The 16,353-nt window shown below is 42.1% G+C and overlaps 1 protein-coding gene and 1 non-coding gene across 6 annotated transcripts in view; both read left to right on the forward strand.

The window, feature by feature from the left end:
* The window catches only part of AZIN2 (antizyme inhibitor 2), a 36,979-nt gene that overhangs the window by 17,734 nt on the left and 2,892 nt on the right, over window positions 1-16,353 (forward strand). For all 5 annotated transcript variants that reach the window (XM_055332481.1, XM_055332483.1, XM_055332484.1 and 2 more), the window contains one exon: window positions 14,017-14,231. In XM_055332481.1, coding sequence (XP_055188456.1) covers window positions 14,017-14,231 — 215 coding nt within the window. The remainder of the gene's footprint in view (window positions 1-14,016; window positions 14,232-16,353) is intronic.
* Window positions 4,214-4,320, forward strand: LOC129514359 (U6 spliceosomal RNA). The gene has a single exon (XR_008665420.1). It is a non-coding gene; the product is annotated as a U6 spliceosomal RNA (small nuclear RNA).

The following is a 16,353-nucleotide window of genomic DNA, read 5'->3' on the forward strand; positions in this document are numbered from 1 at the left end:
TTCATCCATCCAGGGACATTTAGGTCTTGGCAGCTGTTCATAGAGCTGCGATGAACACAGGACTGCTAATACCTCTTAGAGATCCTGATTTCAATTTTTTTTTTTTTTGGATAAATACCCAGAAGTAGGATTGCTGGATCACATTTAATTTTTTGAGGAACCACCATTCTGTTTTCCATAGTGACCGAATCATTTTGCATTCCCACTGGCAGTGCACCAGGGTTCCGATTTTTCCACAACATTGTCAACCCTGGCCATCTTTTCTTTTTTGAGAATAGCCATCCCAACAGGTGGGAGGTGACATTTCACTGTGGTTTGGATTTGTATTTCTTATTTGATTAATGATGTTAAGCCTCTTTTCATGTGCTTGTTCACCATTCGTATGTCTTCTTTCATGTAGTTTTGGCACATTAAAGTTTATTCCTAAATGTATTTATAATTTGTTTTTTTACTTTACAAAAAGGATGTTACGGTGTATGTAACCTTTTGGAACTGTTTAAAAAAATGTACTGCACAGTCTAAGATGCATCACCGCTGCTGTATGTGCTTTAGATCCGTCCCTTTGACTGCTGGTTTACACTGTTGGCAAGCACGCTGCAGCTAATCTGTCTGCTGTCCTCTCAAGGCACTAGGTTGTTTCTAGGTCTTCCCTACTGTGAAATCTGCCACTCCGAATGTTCTTATTTGTGCCTCTGTGACACAAGAGCAAGGGGTGGAATCACTGGGCATAGCTAGGACACATGAATGTTCAGCTTTCAGAAGACAGTGCCAGATGGTTTTCCAGAGCAGTTGTACTACTTGATGATCCCACCAGCAGTATCTAAGAGACTGGATGGATCTACATTTTCCCTAACACTTGGTCTTGTCAGACTTTCAACATTTGAATGGATGTGAAATGGTTTCTCCTGTCTTGATTTGCATGCTCCTGATTACTAATGAAGTCGGATATTCCTTTGTATATTTATTGGACACACATATTTCCTCTTCTTTCAGAGGCTTTGTAACCTTCTCTTCAGTTACTGCCCTTTGTATCTGAGCCTCTCTACCCAGCGGCCTGCACTCACTGCCCCTGCTCCCTCAGCTTTCATTCCCTCTTAAAACCTTCCTAATGGGACATTAATTGCACAGCTATAAAGAAGATGCTCTTCAAAGTTCCTTGCATGCGGCTAGCCCAATGGTGGCACCTCTGTCTTCAGCAGCTGATCTTTCTCCAACTTCATGCTCTTGGCCTTGCCTCTTCCTCTGTCATTCTCACCTTGTCTCTCTAGCATGTTCCCCATTGCTCACCCCCTGAATGTTGACTCTCAGATCTCCATTCTCGAGCCTCTTCTCTGCCTACAAGCATTTCCTAGGTGAGTTCTTCCAGCCTGAAGTTTTCAATATCATCTATAGTCTCATCATTTTCAAATTTATATCTCTAGTCTGCACTGTCCTCCCAAGCTCCAGACTCCTGTATCCACTGACCCACTTGCTATTTCTACTGGGTGTCTTACAGGCACTCAAATTTATCTTGTTCAGAACTGAACTCTTGATTTCCAACCTAAACTTCTTCCTTCCCACAATTTTCTCTCAGTACAGCACAGCCACCCATCCAGCTGTTCAAGCTGTAGTACTTTGGTATTATCCTCGATTCTTGCTTCCTTCTCTCCCCTCAGGCTGTTCACCTGCAGTTTTTCAGTCTAATTCCAGAATATACTTGGAATGCATCTGATTTCTTCCCTGCCACCAGGGCAGAGTGCAAGCTGCCATCATCCCTTCCTGGGCCAGTGTAGCAACCATTAACTAATCTTCTTGCCCTGATTCCTGCCTTCTTGCTATTATTTTCCACCCTGTTGACAAAGTGATTTGTTAAATACCCAAAGATCATATCTCTCCTCTGCTTAAAACTTTCAGTGGCTCCCTGTTACTCTTAGAATAGAACCTAAACTTCTTACCCTGGCTTGCAAGGCTTCTGCCCACATCTTTAGCAACATCTATCCCCACTGAGCCCCTCACTCACCTGCTCCAGTCCCAGTAACCTCCTTTCTGCTCCTGGACCACCTAAGCTCCTTCAGACCTAGGGACCATTGTATTCACCTGACGAAATGCTCTTCCCCTTGCTCCTGAAATGATCTCCTTATTCTCGTCTGGTATGTCTCAGGTTGGATGTTACCTCTCCAGGGAAACCATTCCTGATTACTCTCTCTAAAGTGGGCTTGCTTCTCCCTATCAGATAATTTTGTTACCTTGCTGATTTTCTTCATAATATGTCAGAATCTGAAGTTATTCTTATTTGGTTTTGTTTCCTTGCTTATAACCTGCCCTCCCCACTAGCATGCAGGCTCTGTGAGGGCAGCCACTTAGCCTGCCTGTTCCCTCTGAATTCCCAGGATCAGCACAGTGCCTGGTACACTATAGGTATTCGATAACTACTTGTTGAATGTATGATGAATGAATAGATCTCCCAATAAGCTATGAGCCCCTTGAGGACAGAGATTGTTTCCCCAGTGCAAGACCTGGCACATAGTAGGTGCTGTATGTTGGAATTGAATCAATCTTTAAAAATTACAGGAGCAACCCAAAATTTAAAGGAACAAAGGAGGGAGGAGCTCTGCAATGCAATTTATCTATAATGTCAACCCCTTTTTCACCAGACACACCGAATGGCATGTGGCTGTGAACCTCACATTCACTGGTGGCTGGTGAAGCCACCATGCACTTATTGCAGCATGTCCTGTTCTAAGCACTTTACATGGCATTACTCAATCTTTATGATAATCCTATACGTGGATACTGTTACGAGACCCATTTTACAGATGAGAAAACTGAGGCACGGGGCTGACGCAACTTGCTCAAAGTGTACAGCTAACAAAGGGTAGAATTTTTTTTTTTTTTAAAGGGTAGAATTTTTTAACTGCAGACTGTGAACTGCTTGGGGTAGGGTGCATGACTTACTTGTCTTTGATTACCTGGGTGTTGCCAGAGAACAGGCTCTTAACTACTTTCCTGTAAAATTATTGACTCCAGATAAAATCTTCCTATTACTGGGCATTTGGACGTGGCTAATTTTTTTAAAAAAGATTTATTTGTTTATTGGAGAGCGAGAGAGTGAGTGTGTGAGCACGCGGGAGGGGCAAAGGGAGAAGGGAAGCAGACTCCCTGCTGAGTGCGGGGCTCAGTCCCACGACCCTGAGATCATGACCTGAGCTGAAACCAAGAGTTGGATACTCAACTGACTGAGTCACCCAGGCACCCTGGACATTGGTAGTTGTTGCTTATTGTTCATTCATGTGTTTGTGAGAACTACCTCTGTCTAGAATGCTCTTTGTTAGTGTCTTTGTGTGACTGGCTCAAGTTACACACTGAAGGTGGATTCCCTTTAAAAAAAACTGTTTTCTGGGCAGCCCGGGTGGCGCAGCGGTTTAGTGCCGCCTTTGGCCTGGGATGTGATCCTGGAGCCTGGGATCGAGTCCCACATCCAGTCCCACATCCAGTCCCACATCCAGTCCCACATTGAGTCCCACATTGGGCTCCCTGCATGGAGGCTGCCTTTCTCTCTGCCTGTGTCTCTACCTCTCTCTCTCTCTCTCTCTCTCTCTCTGTTTCTCATGAATAAAAAATTAAAAAAAAAACCTGTTTTCTTATGATGAGTCCCTAAAATAGGATTACCAGGTAAAAAGTTATGAGCATTTTCAGGTCTCTTGATACATATTGCCAGATTGTTTTCCTCAAAGTTTGGCCCAATCTATACTGTTAGCAGCAGGCTCATTTCATAAAAAGCTCACTAGCAGTGCATGTTGTGACTTTTTCTTGTTGGCTATTTTATCTGAAATGGTATATATCTCAGTATTTCTTTCATTTCTGTCTTTTTGACAGGTATAAAGCATTTTATTTGTTGTTTTATTTTTTATGTCAATATCTTTTTATATCCTCCATTTACCTAATTTGGAATTTCTCTTACAAACGAAGATGAGCTTGTATATGCATGTGTGTGTGTGTATGTGTGTGTGTGTATTTCATGTAATATTTGACACAAATAGTTTTTTTCCTCAGTCTGTTGGTTTTAGTTTTGTGATTCTTTGTTATTCTTTCATAGAAGTTTCAACATACTATCATGTGTCTTAACTAAGTGCACTGCCATTAATAGGGAATTTGTCCCTCTACCTTTTGTGCCCTGCAAGCTATAGATTACCTTTATTTTATACATATTTTTTTTGTAGAAATAGAATGTGTAGTGCTGGCTTTGGTGGCATATATACTAAAATTGGAACGATACAGAGAAGATTAGCACGGCCTTCGTGCAAGGATGACACGCAAATTTGTGAAGTGTCCCATAAATTAGAGAGAGAGAGAGAAAAAATGTTTATTAGGGAAAATCCAGTGCAAACGGCCATATAAAGTGATCCTTTAAGCCCACCATTCAGAGATGATTATTGTTAAAATTTACTTTGATTCTTTTTCTTTTTTTAGTGTAAATACACATTATTTTTTAACTTTGAATAAAACATATTTTGGAAAGTATGGTTTTCTTTAAATGCTGATATGTTACGTGGACTTTTTTTTTAAGATTTTATTGATTTATTCATGAGAGACACAGAGAGAGAGAGAGAGGCAGAGACACAGGCAGAGGGAGAAGCAGGCTCCATGCAGGGAGCCTGACGTGGGACTCGATCTTGGGACTCCAGGATGACACCCTGGGCCGAAGGCAGGCGCTAAACCGCTGAGCCACCTAGGGATCCCCAGGTGGATTTTTTAATGTATAAACATTTTAAATGTTCATGGAGTGGTCTAAAATGACATATATTTAGGGTTAAAGATACAATTTAGTAACTATGTACTGGCATTTTATTTTTATTATTATTATTTTTTAATATTTTATTTATTTATTCATGAGAGACACAGAGAGAGAGGCAGAGACACAGGCAGAGGGAGAAGCAGGCCCCATGCAGGGAGCCCAATATGGGACCCGATCCCAGGTCTCTAGGATCACGCCCTGGGCCAAAGGCAGGCACTAAACTGCTGAGCCACCCAGGGATCCCCAGTACTGGCATTTTATAAATGCAAGGTATAGTTGGGTGTAGGAAGGGACCCAGAGGGGGCAGGTACCACAGGAGTTTTATAAGAATCTTGGGACCCCAAATCCAGGGCACAAGCCTCAGTCACTCCACTCTGTCTGGAGACCCTCTCTCTGACAGGATTGGGCTTTCTTAACTCGCCTATTGTGTTTTATTCTAGTGATTTATGGTTATGAAGCGTGACTCTGTCTTGAGTGTGCTGCAATAGCATTGTTAAATGTGGATCTGGCTAGTTTTTGTCTTAAAAATTCTTGTTATGATTTCAACTGCTTTTTTGTTTTATTACTGCTTTGCCATACTGTACAGTAATTTTATTTTTTTCATCTCTTGTCTTTATCCTGTTTTTTGATAGTTTGTTTTCTTTGTTCAGCCTATTCCATAGTGTTTTCGCAATAGCTTTGTGTTGTGTTTAGAAAACCAGTAGGGTGCCTTCTATTTCCAGCAATGTGGCAGTCTAGATACTCTGAACAGCCTCCCCACTGACAACAAAGAAAACTGTATCCTGACTTACAAGAAAGCAGGGGATCCTTCAGAGGTCAAAATTAAGTGAAAGCAGGCATCTCCACTTTGAGTAAAAGCCAGCCTATTCTCCACCCACTAGCCAGAGGAATTCTTTTAAAATGTAAGTCAAATCATGTCTAGCTTTATTAAAATTGCCTGAAACCCTGCCCTGGCTCCTGTCTCACTCCAAATTAAAGCAAAAGTCTTCCAGGGGCTTCTAAGACCCTTTGTGATCTGCCCCTGTCTCCTCTCTGATCCCCTCCCTCACTACTTTCCCTCTTGCCCATCCTATCACAATCATGGCAGCCTCTCTGCAGTTCCTCGTGGAACAGTTCCTCATGGCATGTCCCTGCTTTAGTATCTTTGCACCAGCTTTTCCTTCTTCCTGGATCGCCTTTCTTCCAGGTACCACACAGGCTCATTCCTTTACCTCCTGCATCTTTGCCTGAGGTCATCTTTTCAGTGAGGCCTTATACTTTCCTTAATACTGCCACCTGCCCTTCCCCTTGCTCTGTGCTTTCTTTTATTCAGTACCATTTATTATCTCTTAATTTACTTCTTTATTTTGTTGTTTGCCTCACTCCTGCTGGACTGTAAACACAATGAGAAGAAGGACTTTGTCTTTTTTTCACTAGTGTGTCCCAAGCATGTAAAATAGTGGCTATTCAAATATGTATTAAATGAATTCATTAACCCAGAGAGAAAACCCAACTTTGAAACTGGCTTTCTCTCTGGGAGTGTATGCTGAACCCTTGGGGTGTTGGTCTTTGGTTTTGATAGCTGCATGGGTTCCTAAGGGACTCAGTCGGGATGGACAATCTGATAGAATCCCTCGCATAAAGCTGAGAACCTGAAAAAAGTACATAATCATCAGTGTAAGGGTAAACCAGAAAAACACCTATCCTACAGAGGAGGACAGCAAAAAGACATTTTTTGAATCTTGGTAGTGGTTGGAAGAAGATACAAAATTGATATTTTAGAGCCATAAGCTAGCCTTTTTTTTGGCTTTGTTGCCCAAATTCATATTCAGACAACTGTGTTGTATGAAAAACGTCAAGGCTAGAATTTACTTTACCTTTCAGAAGCAAACACAATGTCTCTCTGGAGTAGAAATCTTTAGCCTAGGCTTTTAAGAATTCTCACAAGTGCCAAAGTACATGAGCTTGCAGTCAAAAAATTGCAAAACACAAACACCGTGAGGGAAAACCAGCAGAATAGACAACAGAACCAGACCTGCAATTATTTCATGTATTAGAATTATCAGATGTTAAAACAGAATGTTTATAATGTTTAAAGAAATAAGAAATTTAAAATGTGACCACTGTTATCAAGAGGTACTTGATCACAGGGTAGTTCATGTGGTTAGGCCTCCAATTTTTGATTTTGACTCAGGTCATGATTTCAGGGTCATGAGATCAGCTCTGCCTTGAGCTCTGTATCGGGCCCTACACTGGTGTGGAGCCTGCTTAAGATTCTCTCTCTCCCTCTCCTTCTGCCCCACCACAACTGGATCTCAGGGGTAGTCTGCTGCTGAGTGGAGGAGAAGCTTGCTGGAGGGCATGGGCCAAGGCTGAACTGTGAGGACCACTGAGGTGAAGGCTACCAGACCCTTGTACACTGAGCCATAGGGACTACACAGAACACAGTATGATGAAAGAGTGAAAGTCTCTTTTTCCTGATCTGTCCTTGTAGTATCTTTCCAGCAATCTCTGTTGACAAAACTTAACATAGAGCTACCTGGCAAGGGTTCAGCTCCAGTACCACAAAGCAAGGCAAAGAAAGGTGAATTGGGAGCTGAGAGGCAATAAGTTAGTAACTGGCAGAGAGTCAATAGAATGGAAGAGAGGAAGACCTGTTTTCAGATTTAGGAAATCCAATGAATCCCACACATAGGCAACATATTAATGAAACTGAATACTGAAGACAAAGAGAAGATCTTAAAACTAGTGATAGAAATGAGACAGATAGAAGACTACCTATAGAAGAATGACATACTTAAAGCTTTTCTCCCATAATAATGAAGGTAGGAGATATTAGAATAGCAGCTTTAATATATCAACCTAGAATTTTGTATCCAGCAAAATTGTTTTTCCAGAATGAGTATGAAATGTAGGCATTTTCAGACAAGCAAATACTGAGAATAGATCTTCACTAATGAAAGTTCTAAAGGATATATTTCAGGCATAAGGAAAATGATTCCAGATGGATGGTCTGAGTTGCAAGAAGGAATGGTGACCAAAGATAGCTTAATATGAGGGTTTATCCAAAGGATCACTGACTGTCACCACCACTACCATCACCAATAATATTTTTGGGGTTAAAAACAGTTTTCAGTTATGATTAGGCTCTGCTGTGAGTAGCAGATCCCAAGTTACCTGACTTGAACAAGTTATAGAGGCTTATATCACTCTCATGTAAATGTCTGGATGTAGGCAATTCGGAGCTGGTTTGGTGGTTTAAGCATATTGCTTCCAGTTGTACCTATTTCTAGGTGTCATCATCTTGCTGGGGCTAAGATCTTAGTCCCATGGCCATGAATACCTGTAAGGAATGTTAGCAAACATGGTCTTTCTAGGTGGTCCTGTGTCTAGCAAAAATTGAGGATTGGAAGTGTTGGTGTAGTCAATTAGCAGCCTCTGCCACAAATAAGATAAACTAAAACACTGGACAGCAATAGAATATAAGTTGGGAAGTAAAGGAACCAAGTTGGTGTTCTAAGGTTTTTAACTGAGAGGAAGATATTGGTTAATTTTAGACTTTAAGTTAGGCATGCATGTTAAAATGTAAATGTTTAGAATAACCATAAAATAATAAATATAGATAACATAATGGATAATAGATTATACACAATAAAAAAATATATAAATAGATAATATAACTGCCAACATTGAAGGTAGTTGAAATGGTTTAGTTTGGACACCATCATAAAAAAATAGACAAAATAGTTGAGACCACAGGAAAACCCAATATATATCTGGAAACTTGTTTTTTCGACAAGGCTTGAAAAGCAGATCACTGAGGATAGTTTAATATATGGTGCTGGGACATCTGATTGTCTATATGCAAAAAATGAAGTTGAATTCCTATCTCAATGCACACATGAATATAAATCCCAGGAATCCATATAGGAGAATATCAGTTTAACCTTGAAACAGGGAAGAACAGTGAAGAATCTCTTAGAAACCAGAAAACGAAATAACTGATGTTTGTCTAAATTAAAACAAAGAAAGAAAAAAATTAATTAATTAAAACAAAGAGCTTCTGTTCATCTGTCAGCAAAAGGAAAGAGGCAATCACACCCTAGGAGAAAATATGGAAACATATATACAACTGGATAAGAGATCAGTACACAGAACATATGAAGGATTCTTACATAAGAATCTTAAGAAAATAATAAGAAAAGCAATACAAAATAGAAATCAATAGAGAGATATAGACAAAATACATTAACAGAGGAGGAAATCCAAATAGAAAAATGACAAACTGCCCAACCTCGTTGATAATCAAGGAAACATGAACTCAAATGAAAAGGAGACACCATTTTCTACTGACTAGATTAGAAAAAAATTAAAGGCATGACAATATCAAGAGTTGGTAAGGGTATAGAGTAGTAGGATCTCTTAGACATTGACAGGTAGGAGTTGGTATTTCTATTTTGAGAAACAAGTTGTCACTACTCAGATAAAGTGAGACATGTGTGTAACCCTACCTTCCAGCAAGTTCTTAGATATATATTGTCAAGAAACTCTTGGCATGTGAATTTGAGGATATATATGAGGAATGCTCACAGGAGCAATTTTTATAATATATAACATTGGAAACAACATTAACATTTGTTGGCAGGGTAATAGATAAATAAATTACTGTGTATTCCATATAATGAATTGGATGCAGCATGTTGTGAATTAAGGGTATATATATATATCAGTTGGATGAATCTTGGGAATGTAAGTTTCAACAAAAAAAGAAAATTGCCGGGATTACATAATCTATAATTTCATTTTACACAAATTTCAAAAGTGTACTAAACTAAATACTGTGCTAAACAGAGCAGGAGAATAATGAAAACAAAATTCAGGATAATGGCTACCTTTGGAGGGGGAAGGGAAGTGGCATGTCATTGGGGTGGGCCACATGGGGGTTTCAAAGATATTGGAAATTTTATATTTATTTAGCTGGTGGTGGGTACACTGATATTCATTTTATTGTTATTCTTTCTATCTTAAACATGGTACAAATATTTTTTGTAGGAATTAAATATTTAATAAAAATGGAGTCTGTCATTATTGCTTATTAGTATTCTTTGATAGGCTCACATTTATTCTATCATGCCACTTATAACATCCAGAGAAATATCTTGGGGATTTCAATTAGCCTACTTAATCTATTTATTAAATAGGAGAGAATTCTCTGTTTTGCTTTATTAAGTTTTTCCAGCTAGGAGAAGTAGAGCTCTTGTATTTTATTTCTCTCATTAAGGTTTTATTATTTTCTTTGAATAAGTCATTGTGGGCCAAGTATATCCAAGAATTTAATAACATAATGCTTTCATTACTATTGTGAATGGAAACATTTGCCTGTGTTTCTGAGCTGAGACAACGGCTTGCATGCTGAGACACATTGATTTTCCCCAAAAACTATCCCCTTTCCTTTGGATTTTCTAGGTAGGCAAACATGTTATCTGCAATATGATTTTTTTTTAGATTTTATTTATTTATTCATGAGACACCACAGAGAGAGGCAGAGACATAAGCAGAGGGAGAAGTAGTCTCCCTGTGGGGAGCCCAGTGCGGGACTCAATCCTAAGACCCCAGGATGCAGACAAGCAAATACTGGATCACGACCTGAGTTAAAGGCAGATGCTCAACCACTGAGCTACCCAGGAGTCCCTGCAATGTGATTTTTTTTCCATTTTCTATATATTATACCTTTTTGTTTCTTTCCCCCCCTAATAGCTATTGCCCACACATCTCATGATATATAAAATAAGAATGGTGACAGAAAGCTTCAGACTTGGAGTCAGAAGACATGGGTTTGAGTCCTGACTTTACCATATAATAGCTGAGTAACTTTAGGCAAGTTAACTTAATCTCTCTGAGCCTGTTTCTCCCGTTTCTTCATCTGGAAAATGAAGAGCTGAACTTAATTACTAAGGTTGGTTTTGGTTCTGAAATGAGGCCATTCTAATGTATATCCATTAAGTTAGAGTTACCTCTTTAAATAGTCTCTGCTTTGCAGGGCTTGATTTTGTTTTGTCTGGAGTTGTAATCAAGAATAGATGCTATAGGCTATTGAATGCCATATTGACATATACTGAGAAAATTAGATTTGCATTGTGGATCTATATTTTCCATATTATGATGAAGCCGGTGGTCGCCTTGCTCATATTGTTCCTGTCTTCCATAGAGAAATAAATCACTGAAGGTGATTCTTTGGCTATGAGCAGAGATTTGGTTAGTTATGGTTTTGTTTTAGATTTTCCTGTATGTTCACAAGTTAAATTCTGACCATATGTTTTCGTTGTTTTTCTTTTTGTGTGTTGCCCTTGTTCCATTTTTTAAAAAATATTTTTGTGCACTTTATGTAGAATAGGGATTATTGCTTTGTTCTTTAAGAGTTGGGGAATTATTTAAGGACTCCATTAGGACCATTAGACATTATAAATGTTTGACCTTGTTTCTTCTGTGGATCCAGTCACTTATTAGGCCTCTTTGAGGAGGGCAGCCAGTTGATGCAGCGAGGAGGCCCCTTGTCTGGGACCACTCGGGAGATCTGCTATTAACTCAATCCAGAACCTGGAGCAGGTCACTTCCTCTCTCTGACTTTTCTCATCTGTAAAATGGGGGCTGCAGCTGCCTCTCAGATGAGGTGTGAAGTCGTAGTGGGCATGCTCTGTAAACTCTCTGCCCTCTCTCACAGAGGGGCCTGGTAGCAGATTGGGCAGCTTTATTTTTACAGGTGCTTGTCCGTTTCCACTCAATTTCCAGACTCATAAAAAGAGCTAAGACTTAATAAGCCTGTCACCACATGCTTTCGGAATATTTATTTTGCAGATTCTTTTTTTTTTGTTTCTTTTTTCTTAAAAAAAAGGGGGGACTTTAAATAGCAAAAGGGTAGCTTTGCATTATTTCCTGTGAAGTTAAAGTTTTTTTCCTCTGATTTTATTTATACCACTAATAAGAAGAGAACTCTTATTATAATGCAAGGGTGTCTTTTCTTTTTTACTTTATTGTCAAAGAACCTTTGGAACCTCTTTTCTCAGGATCCTCGTGGATTCATTTATAGAGCATTTTCCCCCCAAAGCTTTGAAAGTTAGCTTAACGTTTTTTAAAAAGTGGAGCTAAGGGAAATAATTCAGAGCAACTGAGATTAATTTTACTTATTAACAGAAGGCTCACAAGCAAGAATGTTAAGTTATATGAACAAAGATATATGTGTTTGTTTCTCTTTACTAGAATATATACTTCCCAGCTCCTAGATTGGAGCCCAGCACATAGTAGGTGCTCAATAAGTATGTGCTGAATGACTCATGAATATGGATAGCTTGAATTTTTGACTTTAATATGTACATGTTTTTATTAATAAGACTAATGGCTTATTAATTTTTAATCATATACATGAGTATTATTTCTGCTTATGGAGTCTGTAGTTTTTCTCAATTTTATTCATTCCTGCTGCTGGCTATGGTATTGGAACATTTTTTCTTTTTCCTCTATTGGTCTTTTCCATTACCTCCTTTATTTTTTTTATTTAAAAAAATTTTTTTAAAGATATTATTTATTTATTCATGAGAGACACACAGAGGGATGCAGAGGCACAGGCAGAGGGAAAAGCAGGCTCCATGCAGGGAGCCAGACGTGGGACTTGATCCTCCATGCAGGGAGCCAGATGTGGGACTTGATCCTGTGTCTCCAGGATCACTCCCTGGGTTGAAGGTGGCGTTAAACCGCAGAGCCACCTGGGCTGCCCCCTCCTTCTCTTTAGATGGTTTCTATCAATCTCTTCTTCTTTTCTTCCTCCCTCCCTTTTTTCCCCTTTCTTTTCTTCTTCTTCTTCTCTTTATCATCACTTATGTATTTCCTATTTGTTCATCTATTTAAAAGATATTATTCAAAAAAGTTCCTACTCTATGCCAGACTGCACGGGGAAGAGGGAGAGTGAACAAGATGGTCATGATCTCTGGGGTCATGGAATTTATAGTCTGACAGGGAGAACAGGCCTGAGCAGATACATTTCACAAATACCTAATTATAAATTATGACAAATGCTATGAAGGCTAAGTTTGTTGGAGGGAGCATGGAGCTTTCAGAAAGGCTTTTCATGAAGTCATGGTAGCTGAGATCTAAAGGGAAATTAGGAGTTGATGGGGTTGGGGCCTCAGGGCACAGCAGGGTGAGGAATGGGTTGGGGGAAGGGAAGCAAGGTTTTCCTGAGAGCCCAGAGCCTTGGAGTAACTGGAATACAGTGAGCGTGTTGGGGATGAAGAAGGGGGCTAAAGGGCACAGTCAGGGTTCGTTCATGTCCACCTTTCTGTCAGGACTCCTCCTCTAGGACCTGCCTTGCAGGATCCCACACTGCACTGGTTGTCAGCAAGTGGTTTGTGTTACAGATTTCTTTTCTGGATTTTTAAGTCATTTAAGAAAACAATTTTAATTTTGTGTCTTTGGGCAAGCCATGTAACCTCTCAGAACCTCACTTTCCCTGAAATGGGATGAATTTTGTCTACCCCATGGGGTTCTTTGTGATCACCCTGTGATTATCTGCTAGAGGCCCATCTTCCTCCCAGGCTTGAGAGCCTGGCGGTGAGTGGGTGTTTAACACACCTGTATAATTCTGGCTTCTATGATGGGGCCTGGCATGCAATGAGGGTATCTGGGAGGCCGTCATAGAAGACGGAGCCCCAAGGCTGGGCCCAGAGGCCAAGATGGATTTGAGGAAGGGGGAAGGGCTGCAGAGGTATGGACAGACCCAGGGTCTGGAAAGTGGCAGATGGCCAATGAAGATCAGAGCAGAGAGGTAATAACAATAACAGTAATAATGATTGTGCTAGCTTATAATAATGAAGTGCTATCTTACTAGGCCCTTGTTATGTGCCAGACACTGGTTTAAACGCTCTACATATACTCATTTATCCTTTTAGTGACCCTGTGAGGTAGGTATTATAATTATTCTCATTTTACAAATGAGAACACTGAGGTACAGAGGGATTAAGTACCTTGCCCAAGGTCACATATCCACTAAGTAAGTGTTGAAGCCTGGATTGAAGACCAGGCATTATGGCTTCAGAATATATAATGTAATGAATGCAGAGAATTAGGAGTGGCTTAAATGCCAGGCTAGAAGGCCCTTCTAGGCTATTGTACTGGTTATGGGAGCCATGGAAAGCTTTAGAGGGAAGGAGTGCTAAGGCTGCACTCACTGTGCCCAGGAAAGCTGAAATGACTGTCTGTCTCTTCTGCAGAAATCATCCATGGAGCAGCCCCTGTACAGCAGCAGCCTGTGGGGCCCTGTGGCTGATGGCAGTGACTGCGTAGCTGAGGGCCTGTGGCTGCCACAACTACATGTAGGGGACTGGCTGGTCTTTGAGAACATGGGCGCCTACACTGTGGGCATGGGTTCCCTCTTTGGGGGGACCCAGACCTGCCGAGTCACCTATGCCATGTCCCGGGTGGCCTGGTAAGGGGGCCCTGCTGAGAAGGGAGTGGGGGAGGGCAAGGGAGCAGGCAGGGAACAAGAGAAATCTGAGATTTCAGACTGGTTTCCGTGACATCCAGGTTGACAAGTACCTCCTGGCTGTTGATTCCCAGTAAGGCCTGTGCTTGGCACCTGGTGTGGCCACGAATGAGCTGGAGCTGGCCTTGAGGAGCTCAGCATCCTGTGAGAGACCCAGAGGAGCAGACAGGCACTTGTGATAATACAGGGGGTGGGGGTGGGGCTGCGGAAGCTGAGAGCCCATCCTGATGCCCAGACCCAGCTCCCAGAGGAGGGAAGATGGTAGAAGAGTGGTGGGAGTGAGCCGGCAAGAGGGAGCAGGGGGTTCAGGGCAGAAGGAACAGCAAGTGAACACGCTGCCTTCAGAAACTACCTGAGGTTGGTTGTGGCTGGAGAGGGAGCAGGGCTGGATCTGGGCAGGGCTCTGAGCAGTGGGGAGCATGGACTGATATGAAGCAGGTAAGTGACACGTCTGGCCTGGATTTTAGAAAGACCACTCTGGCTACTGGGGGAATTACGGGAGGACAGGGGAGATTGTGCAGACTAGTGGGGGGCGGGCGTCTCTGTGGCCTGGGACTTGCCTGCTGGCTGAGCCTCCATAGGAAATATATACATTTGCCCTGCTTGCCTCACCAGGCCAGTGCTGAGATCCCAGTGAGGCAGGAGGGGCACGAGATAGAAGTCAGATTTGTTGAACCCTTCTGTCTGGCCTTCTGTCAGGCATGTCAGGCATGATTATTTTCTCTCACCTGCACAGAATCAGTGTGATCACAAAGAGAGGTTTGTCCAGTGGGGGCTGGGAGAGGCCTGCAGAAGCAGGCGCAGTTGGAGGGACTTCTATGCTGGGCCTCAGGCTGAGTCTAGCCTGTGTTCTGGGGGACATGCTAGGTGCTTGAGCACTGCGCCCCCCACCCCCCAATAGTGCTACCAACCCCCAGCCGGTGGGGCTCAGCATCAAGGTCACATTTTATCCATCCACCCAACAGACCTTTGTAGTACTTGCTCCCTGCAGGGGTACAGGATGGGCTGATGCAACCATTGTGACATTAGGGGTGTTGTGACAAGGTCTGAAACAAACTTAAAAAAGCAACCACACAGGCCTCCTCATCCCATCCTGGCTCCATCATAAGCAAACACAGGCAGAAGTGTAGGGAGTCAGTTTATTCATTACTAGAGATGAAAAAATTTGATGTATTAAAATGGCTGTGCCAAGAAATTCCCCACGTCCAAGGAATTCTGCCAAAATGTCCTGCTTTAGAGCCTGGCTCTGCGCTAGGTCCTGAGGGGATAACAGCACCCAAGGCAGAGTGGTGACCTGCACACACAGACACTGGCACAGAGAGCAGAAAGATCACTGGGGAGTGAGAGACAGCCGGGTGGCAGAGGTGCCAGGGCTAGGGGGAGTTAGGTGCAGGAAAGCTGATGGTGGGGGGCAGTCTGGGCTGAGAGATGTGGGGGTTTGAGGCCAGTTCATTCAAAGAACTGCAAATAGTTGCATCTGGCTGGAGTAGCCTGTGCAGAAGACTGGATGGAGAAGGACCTTGGAGGCCCAGGCTAGAGTTGATCTTGAAGGCACTAGAGGGTCAGTCACTGATGCTTTTTAGGAAATTGGATCAACCCATTTTGACAGATAAGGAGACAGAGGGTTCTTGGCCTAGGGAGCCTCCCACAAGCCTGACCACTGACTTGCTGTTGAAGTGTCCATGTCAGCAAAGAGGGAGGCCTTCCTGCAGGTGGGAGACTAGGATGGGCAGGGCCTGAGAGCAGACGGAAGCTGCTGACCACTCAAGTGCAGGTGTTTGCCTCCTGGAAAGATGAACCTGGGCCAGATGTCTGGAGGAGGCAGGGGCAGAGCAGAGAGACTGGATAGCCCCGGCTAGAGACAGTGGTGTCACTGGGAATGGAAAGAAATGGCTACACCTGTAAGAAAGCTCAGGACCTGGGCTCAACAGGGATAGACTGGGCCGGGGAACAAGATTCGTGACTTGTGGCTGAGCAGCTGGTCAGATGGTGGAGCCATTTATCAACCTGGGTAGGTAGGTCTGTAGGATTTTGGAGAGGGGCAGGAGATGATTTTTTTTTTTTT

This window comes from Nyctereutes procyonoides, unplaced genomic scaffold, assembly GCF_905146905.1.
Source record: "Nyctereutes procyonoides isolate TBG_1078 unplaced genomic scaffold, NYPRO_anot_genome, whole genome shotgun sequence".
Lineage (NCBI taxonomy): Eukaryota > Metazoa > Chordata > Mammalia > Carnivora > Canidae > Nyctereutes > Nyctereutes procyonoides.